The 14,567-nt window shown below is 46.8% G+C and overlaps 4 protein-coding genes across 4 annotated transcripts, besides 15 other annotated features; all 4 read right to left on the bottom strand.

Annotated features, from left to right (window-relative positions):
- Positions 1 to 458: part of a mobile genetic element that runs on past the window's edge.
- Positions 1 to 14,567: part of a sequence feature (heterozygous, Esmeraldo-like haplotype) that runs on past the window's edge.
- Positions 1,336 to 1,364: a microsatellite.
- Positions 1,625 to 1,675: a microsatellite.
- Positions 1,834 to 1,862: a microsatellite.
- Positions 2,022 to 4,160, bottom strand: Tc00.1047053511445.40 (hypothetical protein, conserved; the record flags this gene model as incomplete). Its single annotated transcript, XM_809242.1, has 1 exon — positions 2,022 to 4,160. The coding sequence occupies one exon, from the start codon at positions 4,158 to 4,160 to the stop codon at positions 2,022 to 2,024; it is 2,139 nt and encodes a 712-aa protein (XP_814335.1).
- Positions 4,228 to 4,316: a sequence feature (T-rich).
- On the bottom strand, positions 4,417 to 7,776 carry Tc00.1047053511445.30 (hypothetical protein, conserved; the record flags this gene model as incomplete). Its single annotated transcript, XM_809241.1, has 1 exon — positions 4,417 to 7,776. The coding sequence occupies one exon, from the start codon at positions 7,774 to 7,776 to the stop codon at positions 4,417 to 4,419; it is 3,360 nt and encodes a 1,119-aa protein (XP_814334.1).
- Positions 7,612 to 7,652: a microsatellite.
- Positions 7,682 to 7,705: a microsatellite.
- Positions 7,734 to 7,773: a sequence feature (T-rich).
- On the bottom strand, positions 8,092 to 9,096 carry Tc00.1047053511445.20 (radial spoke protein 3, putative; the record flags this gene model as incomplete). Its single annotated transcript, XM_809240.1, has 1 exon — positions 8,092 to 9,096. One exon carries the CDS (start codon positions 9,094 to 9,096, stop codon positions 8,092 to 8,094), a length of 1,005 nt encoding a protein of 334 aa, XP_814333.1.
- Positions 9,532 to 9,633: a sequence feature (T-rich).
- Positions 9,942 to 9,973: a sequence feature (AT_rich).
- Positions 10,352 to 10,376: a sequence feature (AT_rich).
- Positions 10,421 to 10,452: a microsatellite.
- Positions 10,736 to 10,755: a microsatellite.
- Positions 10,790 to 10,827: a sequence feature (T-rich).
- Positions 11,069 to 14,567, bottom strand: Tc00.1047053511445.10 (calpain-like cysteine peptidase, putative; the record flags this gene model as incomplete). Its single annotated transcript, XM_809239.1, has 1 exon — positions 11,069 to 14,567. A coding segment is annotated over one exon (3,499 nt), but the record flags the coding sequence as incomplete, so codon positions are not given.

The raw sequence follows: 14,567 nt of genomic DNA, 5'->3' as shown, positions 1-14,567 counted from the left end.
TCCTGTCTCTTCAGTGTGAGGAAGGGACGGCACCACCGACATAAAGGGTTGCATGTAATCTGCAGGGCGCGTGCCGGTCTGCCGAAGAGTGGGCAGGGGTCGCAACGTGCCTGCGCACAGAGACGTGATTCGATGCCCGATGTCTGCCTGGACACCAGGAAATTTTTTTTTTCTTTTACACCGACGAGCGCCTGGCGTGCGGTGTGTGCGACTTCTTCTTCCTCCTGGACTTCCTTCCAGCATAGCCTCTTGACGGCGGTAAGGAATTCCACGTGCCAGATTGGGATGCCTCATTGCTGCAGGGATCGTGCAATCGTGGCTTCTTCGTCAGCGGCCTCATTGCGTGGGATACCGCAGTGCGATGGGGAAAATATAAAATCCACAGGGTGACCTTGCTTTATCAAGGAGAGCAGCATAACCCAAATTTCTTCTGTAACGCGGTCTCGCATGGTCAATGGGCAACGCGGAGTGCCTCAATCGCCGACAGGCAGTTTGTTGCCACCAGGATTCGTGTGGGCAATTGGGATGTTTCCAGACGAGGAGGTATGAGATGCCCAAAGCCATTTTCAATGGCAAGGCACTCTGCTCTATGAGCATGCGAGCCTGCCTGCTGCTGCACGATGGACCTCCACAGGAGATCATTTGTCTTTGTGGTGTCGTATAATAGCGCAGCGGATCCAGATGCGAGTGCAGCGAGGGATGAAGAAGCGACCGTCCATAATTCAAAATCATAATCTCCTAGAGAGGAATAAAGGGAATCAAAAGCCGTGCGCTTGACATCGTCAGAGGCGTCTTTGGCAAATAGTGGCTGATAAAGTCTCACTTTATTGCAGCTCACAGTGTCCCAGGAAAAAATTCGATGTTGAATGGGAGGAGCACGATTGTGGTTGCGGGGTATCCCAATAATGTTACAGAGGCGGCGTAATGCGTTAATAACAGCATCTCTCGGAAGCGGGATTGATGTCCTCGTTTTCCCATGCATGGATGGAGGCATAGGTTCCGAGTAGATAAGGGAGCGCAAATCCTCGTGGTCATGGAGGCGTATACAGCGTTCGTATTGTGTGAGTGCACGAAGCCATAGAAACTTTTGGAGCGGGAGAGAAGATTGGCTTCAAAGTAAGCAGATGTATCTTCTGTAGGTGCGATTAGGCCAAGGGCCAGCCAACATCGTAGAACACATCATTCCTCGCCGTTTAGGTTCGTGAGGAACAGCCCAAAGCCTCTCACAGAGAGGGGGAGAGAGCAAAACAAAACAAAACGAAAAAAGACCGCAGTAAAATACAATGAAATACGCTCCCTGACAAACGCTACAGAGTCCAACATCCACCCGTCATCAAAAAAAAAAAAAAAAAAAAAAAAAAAAATAATCGGTAAAATAATAAAACACACACACAAAAAGAGTGAATGCTCAACAAAGTGTGGAGGGATTGCACCGTGAATGCTGCGGAATAAAAGGCGTCCCTCCCCATTTCTCCCCCGTTAATTATTCCTCGTTCTCTCAATCCATGGAGCGACAAGGTGGTGCGGTGTCAGCCTCACAACGCGCATAAAACTATTCCCCATTAAAGACACCCACGCGAGACAAAAACACTTCCGAGACAGCAGTCCTCTTCAATGCTGAAGGAAAAAAAAAAAAAAAAAAAAAAAAAACGGATAAAAAAAAAAAAAAAGAAAACAATAACGGCGACCATATACAAAATTTCAGAAAACCAATACTCTCACCAAGACGTTCGTAAACAAACAAACAAACAAAAAAGCGGGAAGGACTATATCAGTCAAACAGTTAAGTAAAATTCGGGCAATACGCTCAGTGTTTCTGAAGGAGCCCGTCTGCATACACACACACACACACACACGCATACTGTAAAGAGAAATAGAATGCAAAGAAGAAAAAGTAGGCTTCAAAAACAACAATCACCACCTTCTATTTCTCTTCCCGCCATTCTACATAGCACTTAAACAATACATAAAAGATAATAATAACAATAGATAAAAAATAACATATGCACAAAAGACACAAACTATGGTTCATTTGTCAAGGGCAGTACTGTTAGAACGGACCTTTGTTTGTCATCCCGCTGCAAACAAGCAGCAAATGTGGTACTATAACTCTCAAACAATGAGAGTGAAGCCACAGCAACCCTGAGTGACTCAACATCCACTCGAACAGGAGAGTAGCATGGTTCCTGTACCCAGTGCTCTGGCAATACTTCCTCATGCGAATTCACCAAGCGTTCAAATGGTAAGGAGGCACGATTGCTAATGGTGGAGCTCGACGGCAGAGACAAACGGGAAGGGCGATATGTGAGAGCTGACGGTTGGCGCAATATAAAATCTTCCTCATACCAAAGGATTTGAAGAACCTTTTGTTTATTTTTCAACGGTGTAGAACAGGCTTCATCCGAGTCTTGCTTGGCATAAAAGGTAGAAGCCACCGTAAATATTGGCATGGAATAAAAACAGGAAAATAGAGGACCCTTTTCCGTCACAAGCTTCCATGAATGCAATTCGGGGTCCAAGCACACAGCATGGGCAAGACTGTAACGGCAAACTCCGACCATTGCATTCTCACAAAAACTACCATCACATGAAGCATTGCCAACGGATGTTGGAGAAGTATCAACAGCTTTTTTTTCATCAGAAGCAACATTTGCAATTGAGCTTTCCTCTCCGCTCACCTGGGCACCCAATCCACCACATCCCTTTACCCGGAATAAACTTGAACGGTGAGGTGGGTGTGGACCCAGCATTCGGACAATGTAAAACACATGTAACTTCTCTCTATGCAGAACAAGATGAGGGCGTATAATATGTGCAGAAACTCCCTCAGTCTTTGCCCATACAGGAATGGGAAGCATCGTCGTCGTCGGTGAGTTGAATAAACCCCCAAACAAGCTCCCAGAAAGTACCGTAAACTCTTGTGTATATTTTTTATCATCATCAAAGTAAAGGATGCTATCGACAGATGGTTGAATTTGTCCTAGTGTTACATATTGACAATCCCACTTCTGTGGAGGACAAAACACCTCATACCCCTTTACTGTCACATCTCTGTCGCTCACAATCACAGGAGGCTCGCCACTCTTGTTTATCGTCAGCATACAGCCCGCAAAGTCTGAAGGACGAGTTTTTTCCTTCCCACTGTTGGCATGCCGAGTGGCAAAGAGAACAAGGTCAGAGGCATCTGTTTCAGGTTCTTCAATAACAGAAACCTGCGCATGAAGAAGAACATCATTGGTCTCAAGTACTAATTGTCCCAGCGAAATAAAAGGATACATACGGGTTCGGGCAAGCAAAGTACGGCGTCGGTGTTGTCCACTTGAATCTCGAGCATGAGCAGGGGGTGTCAGAGGAGGAGTGATACCCATCTGAAAATATTGGTCTTGTAAAGTGGCTCTTGCTGCACGCATCGCCGAATCAATATCTCCTAGCTTGTCCTCAATAAACCCTGGAGCCATAAAGGACCTATGTGCCGATACCATCTTTTTACCCCATGTGCTCACCTCTTGTGGAACGGGTGGTGCATTACTGACCACCCCTATTGAACGTGTTTCCTCGTAGTGAATTATGTCTAATAACAGTTCCATATTGTTAATTAAACGTATAATTTGGTAAAGGCCATAATCCTGTCTTTCGCGAATACGAACAAAGCAACCAGCAACTATATCAACATAGGTTCCACCAAAAGAAGGGTGCAGTAGCAGTTCAATGTCCTTGCGGAAGAGACAAATGCGATCCACCTGAGGAATATCAAGCAATGCCCAACTTGCTGAAGACGGGCGAGCAACCACTCCCGCCTCTGAAAGACTAGGACTTCTTGACGAAAACGGCCAAGCTTCGTCTTCTTTGCTCGATGTTTGTGAGATGTCAACTTGTGCTGGTGTTGCGTGCTGTGTGTATGGCTCTGAGCATACAAAACTCGTCTCCCCATCGTGTGGCTGCCCCGCCATTTTAGACGTCAGAATTTTCACTGGGAGGATTTCAACACCACTTTTGAGTTTCTCCACCACTTGGGTTTGAAAGTCTGACACGGACATCCACGTCACGTGGGTGTTGAGAAGTCTACTGAGCTCTTTCGTGAGCTCCGGCAAATTGCTCGCCTTCACGAGGAGTTGCTCCTGAAAACTATCGTCGGTGATAGCTTTGACCCAAAACTTCATCCCGTCCACTACTTTTCAAAATCACACAAATAAACACATGCGCAGACAGCGGGTGGATAACCCCCCCAGAAAGAAGAAATAAAAATAGATAAAAGGAAATAACACAAAGAAACAACAAGAACAACAACGAAAAAGAGCAAACAAAAGAAAAAAAAACTCGGTGGCCCACGAAAAGGCATCGATACAAATAATGGCACCACCGCCCAAAAAACAACAACAACAACAAAAAAGAGATGAAAGGGCCTCTCTCTTTTCACTACTCCACGGACCACGAGTGGTCCTCGACAAATAGGGGAATGTCAATTTCAATTATAGACGCCTCGCCGCAAAGAACACATTCCATTTGTGCCAGGTCACTCGTAGAAGTCACACCCTCCAGAAATTGTCTTGGCAAACCCTCATCTGCAAGGAAAGCCTCCAGACCGCCAATTTCCTCCAGCTTTGAGACGGCACAGGCCTCATGTACCGCATGCTGGCAATCGGGATAAATAAAATATGGTGCAGAACCTCGTAACAGGAGACGGTGACACAACATGCATCGTTGCCGAGCCGTAATGTATCCAAACCGATCCTGTAATTGGGCAATTTCCTGCTTTAGATTTTCGGATATTTGACTTGCCTCGAGTTGTTGATCCCGCAACGCTGCAATGGAGGATGTATAGGCGTCCAGACTCTTACATATGGAGTCCTTAAATTCTTGTACAACCAAACTATCACTAATGTCCCCAAGAATATCCTCAAGCTTCAGTACACCGCCAGAATCCTCCACGACACTAAGTGCCATGCGGGCGTTGCCCTTCTCTAACACAGACTGTGCCACAATAAGCCAAAGTTTCTTTACTTTTGACGATTCCATACTGTTAGGAAGGGATCGAAGGACATCTTTTGCAACACGTAGGGCGGGCCACTCCTCGTCCGTGCCATGTGTCGGATCAGAACATTCTAAAGCCGTGCGTATGGCATCTTCATAGAGGTGTAACCGACGATAAAGTCCGACACATTGCCGGTATCTGCGGGCCTCCAAACATCGTCGCAACGCAAAATCAACACTATAAAAAAGAGACGACTCAAGAAATTCCTCCAATCGCTCACCATCATGTTGCGCAAGAAGACTCAAGTAGTAATCATGCACAACAGTCGACACACAGTCAAATTTGTTGATGCAGCGTTCCAAGAAGATGATAACTTGGTGTTCCCCATTGCCTGGGTCCTCGTTCATCTCTGGGGAGTACTGAATAAAAATCGGAATGAGTCGTTCCAGTTGTAGCAGCATATACGCCCCTCCCTGTGAGTCGCGTGTCCCGACACGCAGCATGGCGGTGGTGAGTCGAATCGGGCATTTTTTCATGAGAACAGGAGAAAATTCGTACCACAGTTCAAGTGTCTCCGTTCGCCGTGCGAGCGTTGAAAGAACATCGGCCGCCTGGATGTAATTCCCATGCGAAACATAATACGTAAGGAGATAGTGGGCCTTTTTGATCTTCTCTGCAAAGCAAAGAGCAAGTTCGGGCTGTCCTTGTCCTTCCAACAGGCGGGCGATAAGATCATTATATGAACGCCTTTTAAACAAGGCGGGTTTTTCTTTTATAGTCTGTTCAATGAATGTATTTAGACTCGCGGTTGCTTCCACACTCGTTTTCTCACTCACCTCACTTCGTGTAATGCCGTTCAGCCGTTGCATCAAAATAAGGGCAAAAAGACATGCCAGTTGGGTCTGCATTACAGGTGTATCCAAAGCATATTTGGACAAAAGTTTGTATCGCTTCTCCACGTAGAGTTGCAATACCTTGTAATTGCCTAGAGAGACCAGAAGGTCGTAAATGTCTTCAAAGCGATCGCAGTCGGCCAAAATATCCGTTGCGTATTGAATGGCTCCAATCTGAAGAAGAAATTTACCCCGAAGTAACTGAACAATATTTTTGCTGGACGCACGATATTTGCTAATATTGTATGCGGCTTGGAAAAAACGCTTTCTTAATGGGAGTGACTCATTGCGGTTCACTGCTCGATACAAAAACAACCACCACTGCTGTCGATGTTCTTGTTCCACCTGAAGCTCCCACAAAATATTTTTTCCAAAAATGTAAATCTTGCGTGCCGCCGTGTCTCGCACGATTCCACGCAACTCCGGAAGTTTCCTCGTGGCGCGAAAGGGGTCAAATCGTATGCGTTCCTCTATTTCACATGCATACGGGCAGTCCCCGTGTAACGTTGAGGACGAGCCTCGCCATGTGAGACCTGCAGGGTGATTCAACACAACAAGACGGTCATTGTAAAGCAGAATCATGTGAAACGCCGTAAGTGCCAATTCCATCGGCATTTTTGTCTGTGGAAGCGCATGACTACTTGAAGAGGAAGAAGAAAAAGCCCCTGCATCATGCGGAGGTTGCTTTACTTTTGTCAGTGCAAGAAGTTGCTCGTTCACCACCGCAGTCGCACCGCTCCACCCGAAGATGGCAGCCTCACTCTTTGAAAGATCATGATGGATAGAACGGTTCATCAAACCATGCACAATACCCGATGTACTGGTCCATGCGTAGGATTGTGCCGGCATGCCCACACCAGGTTGGTACAACACAACGGCGCCCCGCGCTGATACGTCGGAGGTAGCGCTGGACTCACGGATATGCAGTATCTCAGGCTCTTTTGCCACCTTCTCAATTAAATCTATCGGGCAAGACGCTTCACCCTCCGCACGGTACAATCGCGCGGCCGTAGAGAAAAAAATTAGCCACAGACTATTTACACGCTCAACTTGAATGGAGGCCAATGGGCTCTGAAATTCACCCGCGGGTAGTTGCAAACATTGCCGACATGAAGCCTTAACAGCACCATCTCCACCTACATCTATTTTCACCTCAAAAACAAAACCTCCAAGTTTTGTGCCTACAAGACAATGCACTTTCGTTGTCGTAAGATTTGGTTCCTTCGTTTTTTTAACAGGCAGCCAGCAGACACATTCGGCAACGTTGTTGCTCGTCGTCAGAAGTGGCGCCGAGGTTACCGTCATTGCTCCATCCCGTGCTCCAGCGCGATGCTGCAATAAAAAATGGCCCGACACTTTGCGCTGTCGCGAGGAAAAGTAATACATCTCTCCATCCGTAGCAGCGACGAGTGTGTGTGAGCCCGTGGGGTCAAGAAACACCCGGTACGGATTGCGAATGGCCGCAGTAAGAGGTTTAATGTCCTGCACCGTGTCTCGCACCACCAGTCGACCCTTCTCTCCCAGCAATGCCATGACATCGCACTGGGAGTCCATGGAAAGAATGGGCTCTTCCAGCTCGTGCATAATCGTTGTGAGCTCAAAATGTGGGGCGAGGGTCTCCGCCTCCCCTTCCTCCCCAAGACGGTACAGCAATGAGGAGGAAGAGGAATCGGTTGAGGAAGAACGACCACTAGAAAACGCCATACGTCTCAAGTATCCAATGGAACTGACCAAAAGCTCCCAGCTAAAAAAAAAAAAAAAACTAAAAAAACACCAACAAAAAAAAAGTCTTAACAAAATGCACCACACATAATTCCACACACACACACACACACACACAAAGCAAATGCATACATTTCGCATGGAGTAAAAAAGAAGCAAAAAAATAATAATAAAAGAAAAAAAAAACATTGTGGTACATCAATTCTCGTTACATGTCGGAGTTGCAGCTCCATGAAAAACGTCAAACAAAAAGAAAGTGAGAGATCTGTGTAAAGCAAAATTCCACCTCGTTTTCTATATATATATATATAGGTGGAGATAAATACAACGTAGCAGTAACTCATCACACTCAGCCCCCGCCCCCTTCCTTCGCTTCTCCCTTTCTTTCTGTTGCTACCGCTGCTGTGTATTTTTGCCCCTTTCTCTTCTTTTTGTTTTTGAGCATCTTTTTTCTTTTTTCTCTTTTTTGTTGTGTGTTTCTGTGTGTCATCCCATTCCCGCTGCTTAGCTCTCCAGCTGCATGGTAACTACCTGCCGAATGAGATCATCCACCAGAACACGGGCCTGCCGCTTCTTCGCCAGAACTTCCTCTACCTCCTCCATTAACCACGGGAAGAAGTCAAACTCCACCTCATGCACGACGCGATCGCGGAACCAGCCCTCATCCTGCAGCCGTGCAAAAACCCGGTTCTCAAGATTCATGAGGTATACCTTGGCAAACTGTCTTGCCTGGAGCTTCTCACGCGTCTCCTTCTCGCGCTTGATGCGTTCAATCTCCTGCTTCTTACGACGCTCCTTTTCTTCAAACAAACGCTTTTCACGGGCCTCAAGACGTTGTGCCTCTAGAAGCTCCTCCTTGCGTCGCTGTTCAAAGTCCAGCTGCTGTTGCCTTAGCAACTCCAGTTCTTCTTCCTGAAGAACTTCCAGCATCGCTTGTTCCAACGTCTTACCGACCATTACGTCGAGTATCGGATCAACAGCGTCATCAAAGTGAAACAAGTCACCCTCGTTGATCTGCGACTCGGCGTCACGTCCAGACTTGACGGGTACGTACTTGGGAGTTGCCGGACGATCAAGCATGGGGTCAGTCTGCGTTTCCTGCGTCACCACCTCCACCTCGTCCTTGAGCTCCTCTAGAAACTCTTCCGTCTGCACCTCTATGTGTTGTCGACCGTCTACGGGTGGGGGTGTCGCAAGTCGCCGTTGGGCAAGATCCATCTCTTTACGTCGCTTAATAGACGCCGCTCGCTGAGCCATCTCTTTTTTGCGTCGAACAAGTTCGCGTTCTTCCCGTGCTTGTTCCTCCATAGCATGTGTGGAAATTGGCGTCGCGGCGTAGGTGTTCCCTCTGTACACACGACGGTCATGCATAATATTTGCGTACTGTTTGCGTCCTCGAGATCCCGCTGGATCCCGGTACTGTGGACGAATAAAACCCTGGGGTGGATGCTGAAATGTGTACGCCATGGCGCCACCCTCCCCCACTGCACGCCCATGCATCTGCTCCATTTCAAGCTCCTGAGGTCCTCTCTTCCTTCTTACCAAACGTGTTCTTCGCTGGGTGTTACGACTGCGCGAGAAGATTCCTTTTCACTCCACGTACCCTCCACCCTTTTGTTCCAAATCGCCTCCTGAAAATAAATTCCTGCTACCTTCCTTTATTTTCAGGTTGTTTTGCTCGTCCTTCTTCCGCTCCCACCAGCCGACACACACGCTTCTGCCCTTTAGAGGGAGGAAACAGATAATTCCTTCACGGAGTGCCCACGTCACACACGAGTTTACAGCCTTCTTTTTTTATTCTCACGGCCCTCCACTATCCCTTCCCTTGTTTTTTTCCTTCCACTTCCTTCCTTTTGTAACCGACCCCCTAAAGTGCACGAGTAACGCACATACAGAAACAGACACACACAGTCGTTGCAACCGTGAGCGCATCATCATTTGACGAAAAGAAAAGAAAGAAAAAATAAGAAAAAAACAAACGAGAAAAAGACAAATTCCAAAGAAATGGCACACACACAAAAAAAAAAATATAAATAAATAAATAAATAGCACCCTCCACGGTTGTTTCAACGGAACTATTCGTTTGTTCCCTTCGCCCATTTCTCTTGTTGCAAAATGACAGGCCATTTCTTCCCCTCCCCCTCTCATCGTGTCTCTTCAGAGCAATTCGTCAGTGGGCCCAACACTGCGTGCAATAAGAAACCGACATCCGCAGCCGCCATGACGCGACGCCGCCTCCTCCTCCTTTTCTTCTGTTTGTTTCGTCACACCCAAACAATCACGCAGCCACAATACCACAGAGCTGGTGGTGTCAACCCAGAAATGCATGAAAGCCACACAGGAAGGGAAGCGGCAATAATATAAGATAAAAAAAAAAAAAAAAATAGAAGCGAGCCCCGCCCCCAACATCAGCCAACAATAATAAGTAAAGCCTGTACAATTGGCAGTAAAAGACATAGGCACAAAAAAGGCAGAACCGTATTATCGTGGTAAGGTTAAATATACATACATACATACATAGATATTCCACAAAACGTTCCATTACGCCTACATGCTAACTGAGGTCGGAAAGACAACGTGACATCTTCTCTCCGCCATCTGCTCCCCCCACTCCCGTAACTGACGGCTTTCCACCTATCAGAGACGGTACCATGACAGATGGCGATTCCCCAAAGGAGACGCAACGATGTCAACAACAGTCGTGTGCAGATCGTTCATGGAATATACACAAAATAAATCGACAGATGTGTGGCGAAAAACACCGAAAAATAAAAAATAAATAAAATTATGTTCCTTGGAAAAACACACTGTGTTGGATTGAGGCAGAAATAATAATAAATAAATAAATAAATAAATAAATAAATATACACATCACAATACAGTCATAAGTAACTTACAAAAACAAAACTACATGCATGACAACTGGCATAAATGATTCAATAAGTGACGCCATTTGCGCTTCATTATTTTAGACAACAAGAACCAATTCTCATTTATGTACATCGCCCCCTCTTTTTGTCACACGGCAGCAAATATCGGTCTTTTTCCTTTTGCAAATGTAAAGCCACGGCGTGCATTCCCTAAGCTGCCAAATTCCCACAATTTGATGTCAAGTGGAAACCTCCCGTTTATAAAATACGAAAACGGCAAAAAAAAAAAAAAAAAAAACATGTAATCATCAAAATAATCAACCAGAAGTAAAAAAACAAAGCAAAATAAAAAATAAAAAAATAAAATAAAGGCAACCTGGAAACAATGACGCCTTTATATATAAAAATGCAAAAAAGAAGAAAGTGATATTATTTCCATTTCGTATTCCTTTTGACACGTTTATTTGCACTTCGCGACAATTACAATGACATCCAAACAATGTAAGACAATCTCCACATCATGATGAGACAAATACCCGTCTCATTTTACTTCTTATACACTATATGCACACACACTCACCAAAAAAAAAAAAAAAAAATCATGCGGTACGCTAATTCTGAAAATCAGCGGACTCGCAGGAACTCGTAGAGACGCCACGCGGTGTCCATCCACCGCCAGCGACGCCGGGCTTGGCCGCTACGGGATTGAGAGGGGGCAAAGAAACAATTTTCGCCAGAATCTTGGGCGGAGTGAAGAAATACAACACGCAGGGACAGTCACCGCCTCCTTTACGGTTCACTCGCTCTGCCACAAAATTCAACAAACAAGTTTTGGAAAGTTGCAACACCAACGCCTGTTCACGAGCATTCGTTGCATCCCCTGTAGACGCCAGTTTTATGCCATAATTATCAAATACAGTTAACTTCACCGCGTCATCGGCTAGAAAATCAACAAGAGGATGTACATTTCGACGACGCTTCACCTGCCCCAATAAAACATGAACATCACACGGATCACTCACTTGCAAAGACACACGGAAAGAGCTATTGAGACCACTTTTCAGCACAAAATCCACGACAAGCGGGTCGCGCTTGAGGCCGGCGTATCGCAACGGTGTCAACGTCACCTTTGCCATCCCGGGATAAACAGAAATATTGAACTTACCGTGACAGCCACGCTTCATGGTGTACGGGATAAGATAACATGTCGTACTGGGTGGAAGGTCCATTTGCGAGCATACCTCCCTCGCGTCCAGCATCATACCCTTTTGAATAAACCGGTGTGTGCTACTTGTGATGAGCGGAGTCGGTGCCATCTTGGCATGTACAGATTGCATCAACACCAATCCCGTCTGGTGGTAGTGGTTCAAGCCATCACTATCTGAAAAGGACGGCGTTTGGTGACGTAATTCAGCCAGAATTCTCACTGGACGAGAGGATTTGTTCTCCACCAAATAAATCGGATTGTTTCGGAAGGTCGTAAACTTTGGATTGCCTCCACAAGTCTTTCTATTCCACTTACCGACAGCAGTGAGACGATCACCGCAGTTAATATTGCATCGCTGCATGCTTGAGAAATTATTCAGGAAAGTCAAGAGGGGCATGAACAAGTGATCAACACGAGAGGGATCAGAGCCGCAAACGTCCCTCAATTCTTTTTTCCAGCTTCCGTCGTTCCGGTTGAGAGGTCCACTATAAAAAGGCTCATCAAAGTAGCAGTTGTGCAGTTTTATCACAATGTCTGCGGGATCATTTGACTCCTTCACGGCTTCAATAACCGCGAAGAGGGCATAACTGCACAGCGGATGGATGCCGTCCCCAGCATCCACGTTAGAGATGCAAGTAATGACATCACCGCGCTCCAGATCCTTCGCAACGCCACCCCAGAATTTCACCGACCTAAAATCGCCCGTGTTGGCAGCCTCCGCCAGTTTATCGTCAAGAGGGATGTGAAGCACCGGGCAACCCGTCAAATCCCGCAACGTTTCATGCGGTGTGCACTGATCAAGCCGGGAGTACCCACCAACAAACTTCGCGTAGGCCTTCTCCAGCAATAGCGGATACCATGACCGTTTCGGGACTCGTGTAAACTTCGGTTCCATGTTTGCGTCCACTGGAACACGGTCGTCAATTTCGACGCGCACCGGGTTGCTGTTAGGATCATAAAAAATAAACGAATATGGGCCGTTCACAGGATGCTCTTTTGAATCGAAAAGACGGTCAATAAGTGGAGGATGCCTACTCATGGCGGCAATGAATGGAGCCAAATATCCCAGTTCAAGTGGTGCAGAAGAAACTTGTGATGGAAGCGTTTTCTCCGGCACCACCGGATCACGGATACCCTCTGGGTAAAGCTCACAGATACGTGGCCACTCCTCCGCCATATGCTTATTCGATTCATGGAATTCCTCGTCTTGCCAGCCGCGGTACTCAAGTGCCAATGCGCGTACACGGTCCCGCATCTTTTCTTCATATTCTTCTATTACTTCTTCGCTGATTTTTGGATTTTGCCGTAGTTGCCGCCGCTCCAACTCCATTTCATGGAAAGTACTATCCGAGTCAAGAGGCAACAGTTCCAAGGGTACGCCCTCCGGCTCTCGCTCCAGAAATGCACGTTCATTTTGAATAAATTCTTCGGCCAGCCGCAATTCCCGATCATTCAATGCATTCTCAATGTTTTGGATCTCATCGCTGTTTGCCGCCGGGTTCTTCTTCAGTCTGCGTCGCTCCAATTCAAGTGAATGAAACGCATCGTCTCTGTCTAGTTGAAGTTGCGTCAAAGAAACTTTCCAAGGATTAGGCTGTAAGTACTCACGATCGCTCGCCAAAACACCGTCCGCAATCTTTAAAACACGTTCAAACATCATCTGCTTTTCCTCCGCATCATCAAGCATTTGGCCACGTTTTGCTCGTCTTGCACGCTCAATGGCGCGCAGTGGCAAGTCATTGTTTAAAGAAAGCTCCTCCAATGGAATCCCAAAAGGCGATAAAGGTAAAAAAGAACGTTCTTCGTTCAGTAGCTCTCCTGCCAACTCAAAAGCACGGCCATCTAACTCATTTTGAAGCTCTTTCCACGTCGACTGATCCATATGCGCATCCATGGTATGAATGCACAATACTTCATCAATACGACGGAATTTCTCATCGGTATTCAGCGGCAAATCGTCAAGCGGTACACCAAGGGGTTCAGGATCGAGAAATGCGTGGTTCCTCGATAAAATTTCTTTTGCCAATGCATGGGCTCGATCGTTCATTTTCCTCTCAAGTCTTCTTAAAGAATGAACTTCATTTTTCAACAAGGGTAAACGAAGCTTTTCACGTCGCTTCAATTCAAGTAATCGAAATTTCTTGTCAAGATTCAGAGGCAAATAACGAAGCAAGACGCCCTCGGGCTCTGGATCAAGGAACCGACGCTCGTTGTCCAGAAACTCCTTCGCAATCGCCCTCACACGGTCATGTATATCGTCTTCACATCCACGAATAAAATCCCCATTTCGTTTAGGGTCCTTTTTGAGCTCACGGCGCTTGCGCTCCAAGGCGTTAAGAATGGGGTCGTGATTGAGAGGAAGATCTTCCACGAGGACGCCGAGGGGCTCGGGGTCGAGATAGGCCCTTTCCTTTTTGAGAAACTCCCTTGCAACCTCATGCGCACGCACGTTCAAATCTTCTTCGAGGGAACTCAACGTTTCGGCGGAGGCATTCGGATCATTGCGCATCCTTGCGAGGCCACGCTCCATGTCAAGAAACTTGGGATCACGGCCAAGTGGTACATCTTCCAGTGGCACACCTTCGGGCTCGGGATTCAAGAAGGCCCGTGCCTTTCGAAGGTGCTCTCTTGCAAGTGCATGCACACGATCATTCATTTCATTCTCAATCCCCTTCACTTCGGGATTATTGTCCTTTTTGTTGCTTCGCTTCAGCCGGTAGCGCTCCGCCGCAAGCTTGTTGAACTCCTCATCCGTGTTAAGCGGCAACTCCGCCAGGGGCACGCCACACGGCTCAGGGTCAAGGAAGCCACGGTTCTTCGCAAGAATGGCCTTGGCTAGCCTGCGCGCGCGGTCGTTCATCGCATCTTCCAACTTGGCCACCTCCTCTGGTGAGTGATGCGGG

This window comes from Trypanosoma cruzi, genomic scaffold (genome assembly GCF_000209065.1).
Source record: "Trypanosoma cruzi strain CL Brener 1047053517123 genomic scaffold, whole genome shotgun sequence".
In the NCBI taxonomy this organism is placed as follows: Eukaryota; Euglenozoa; class Kinetoplastea; order Trypanosomatida; family Trypanosomatidae; genus Trypanosoma; species Trypanosoma cruzi.
The sequence above is the reverse complement of the archived record's forward strand: the minus strand, read 5'-3'. Positions and strand labels throughout refer to the sequence as shown.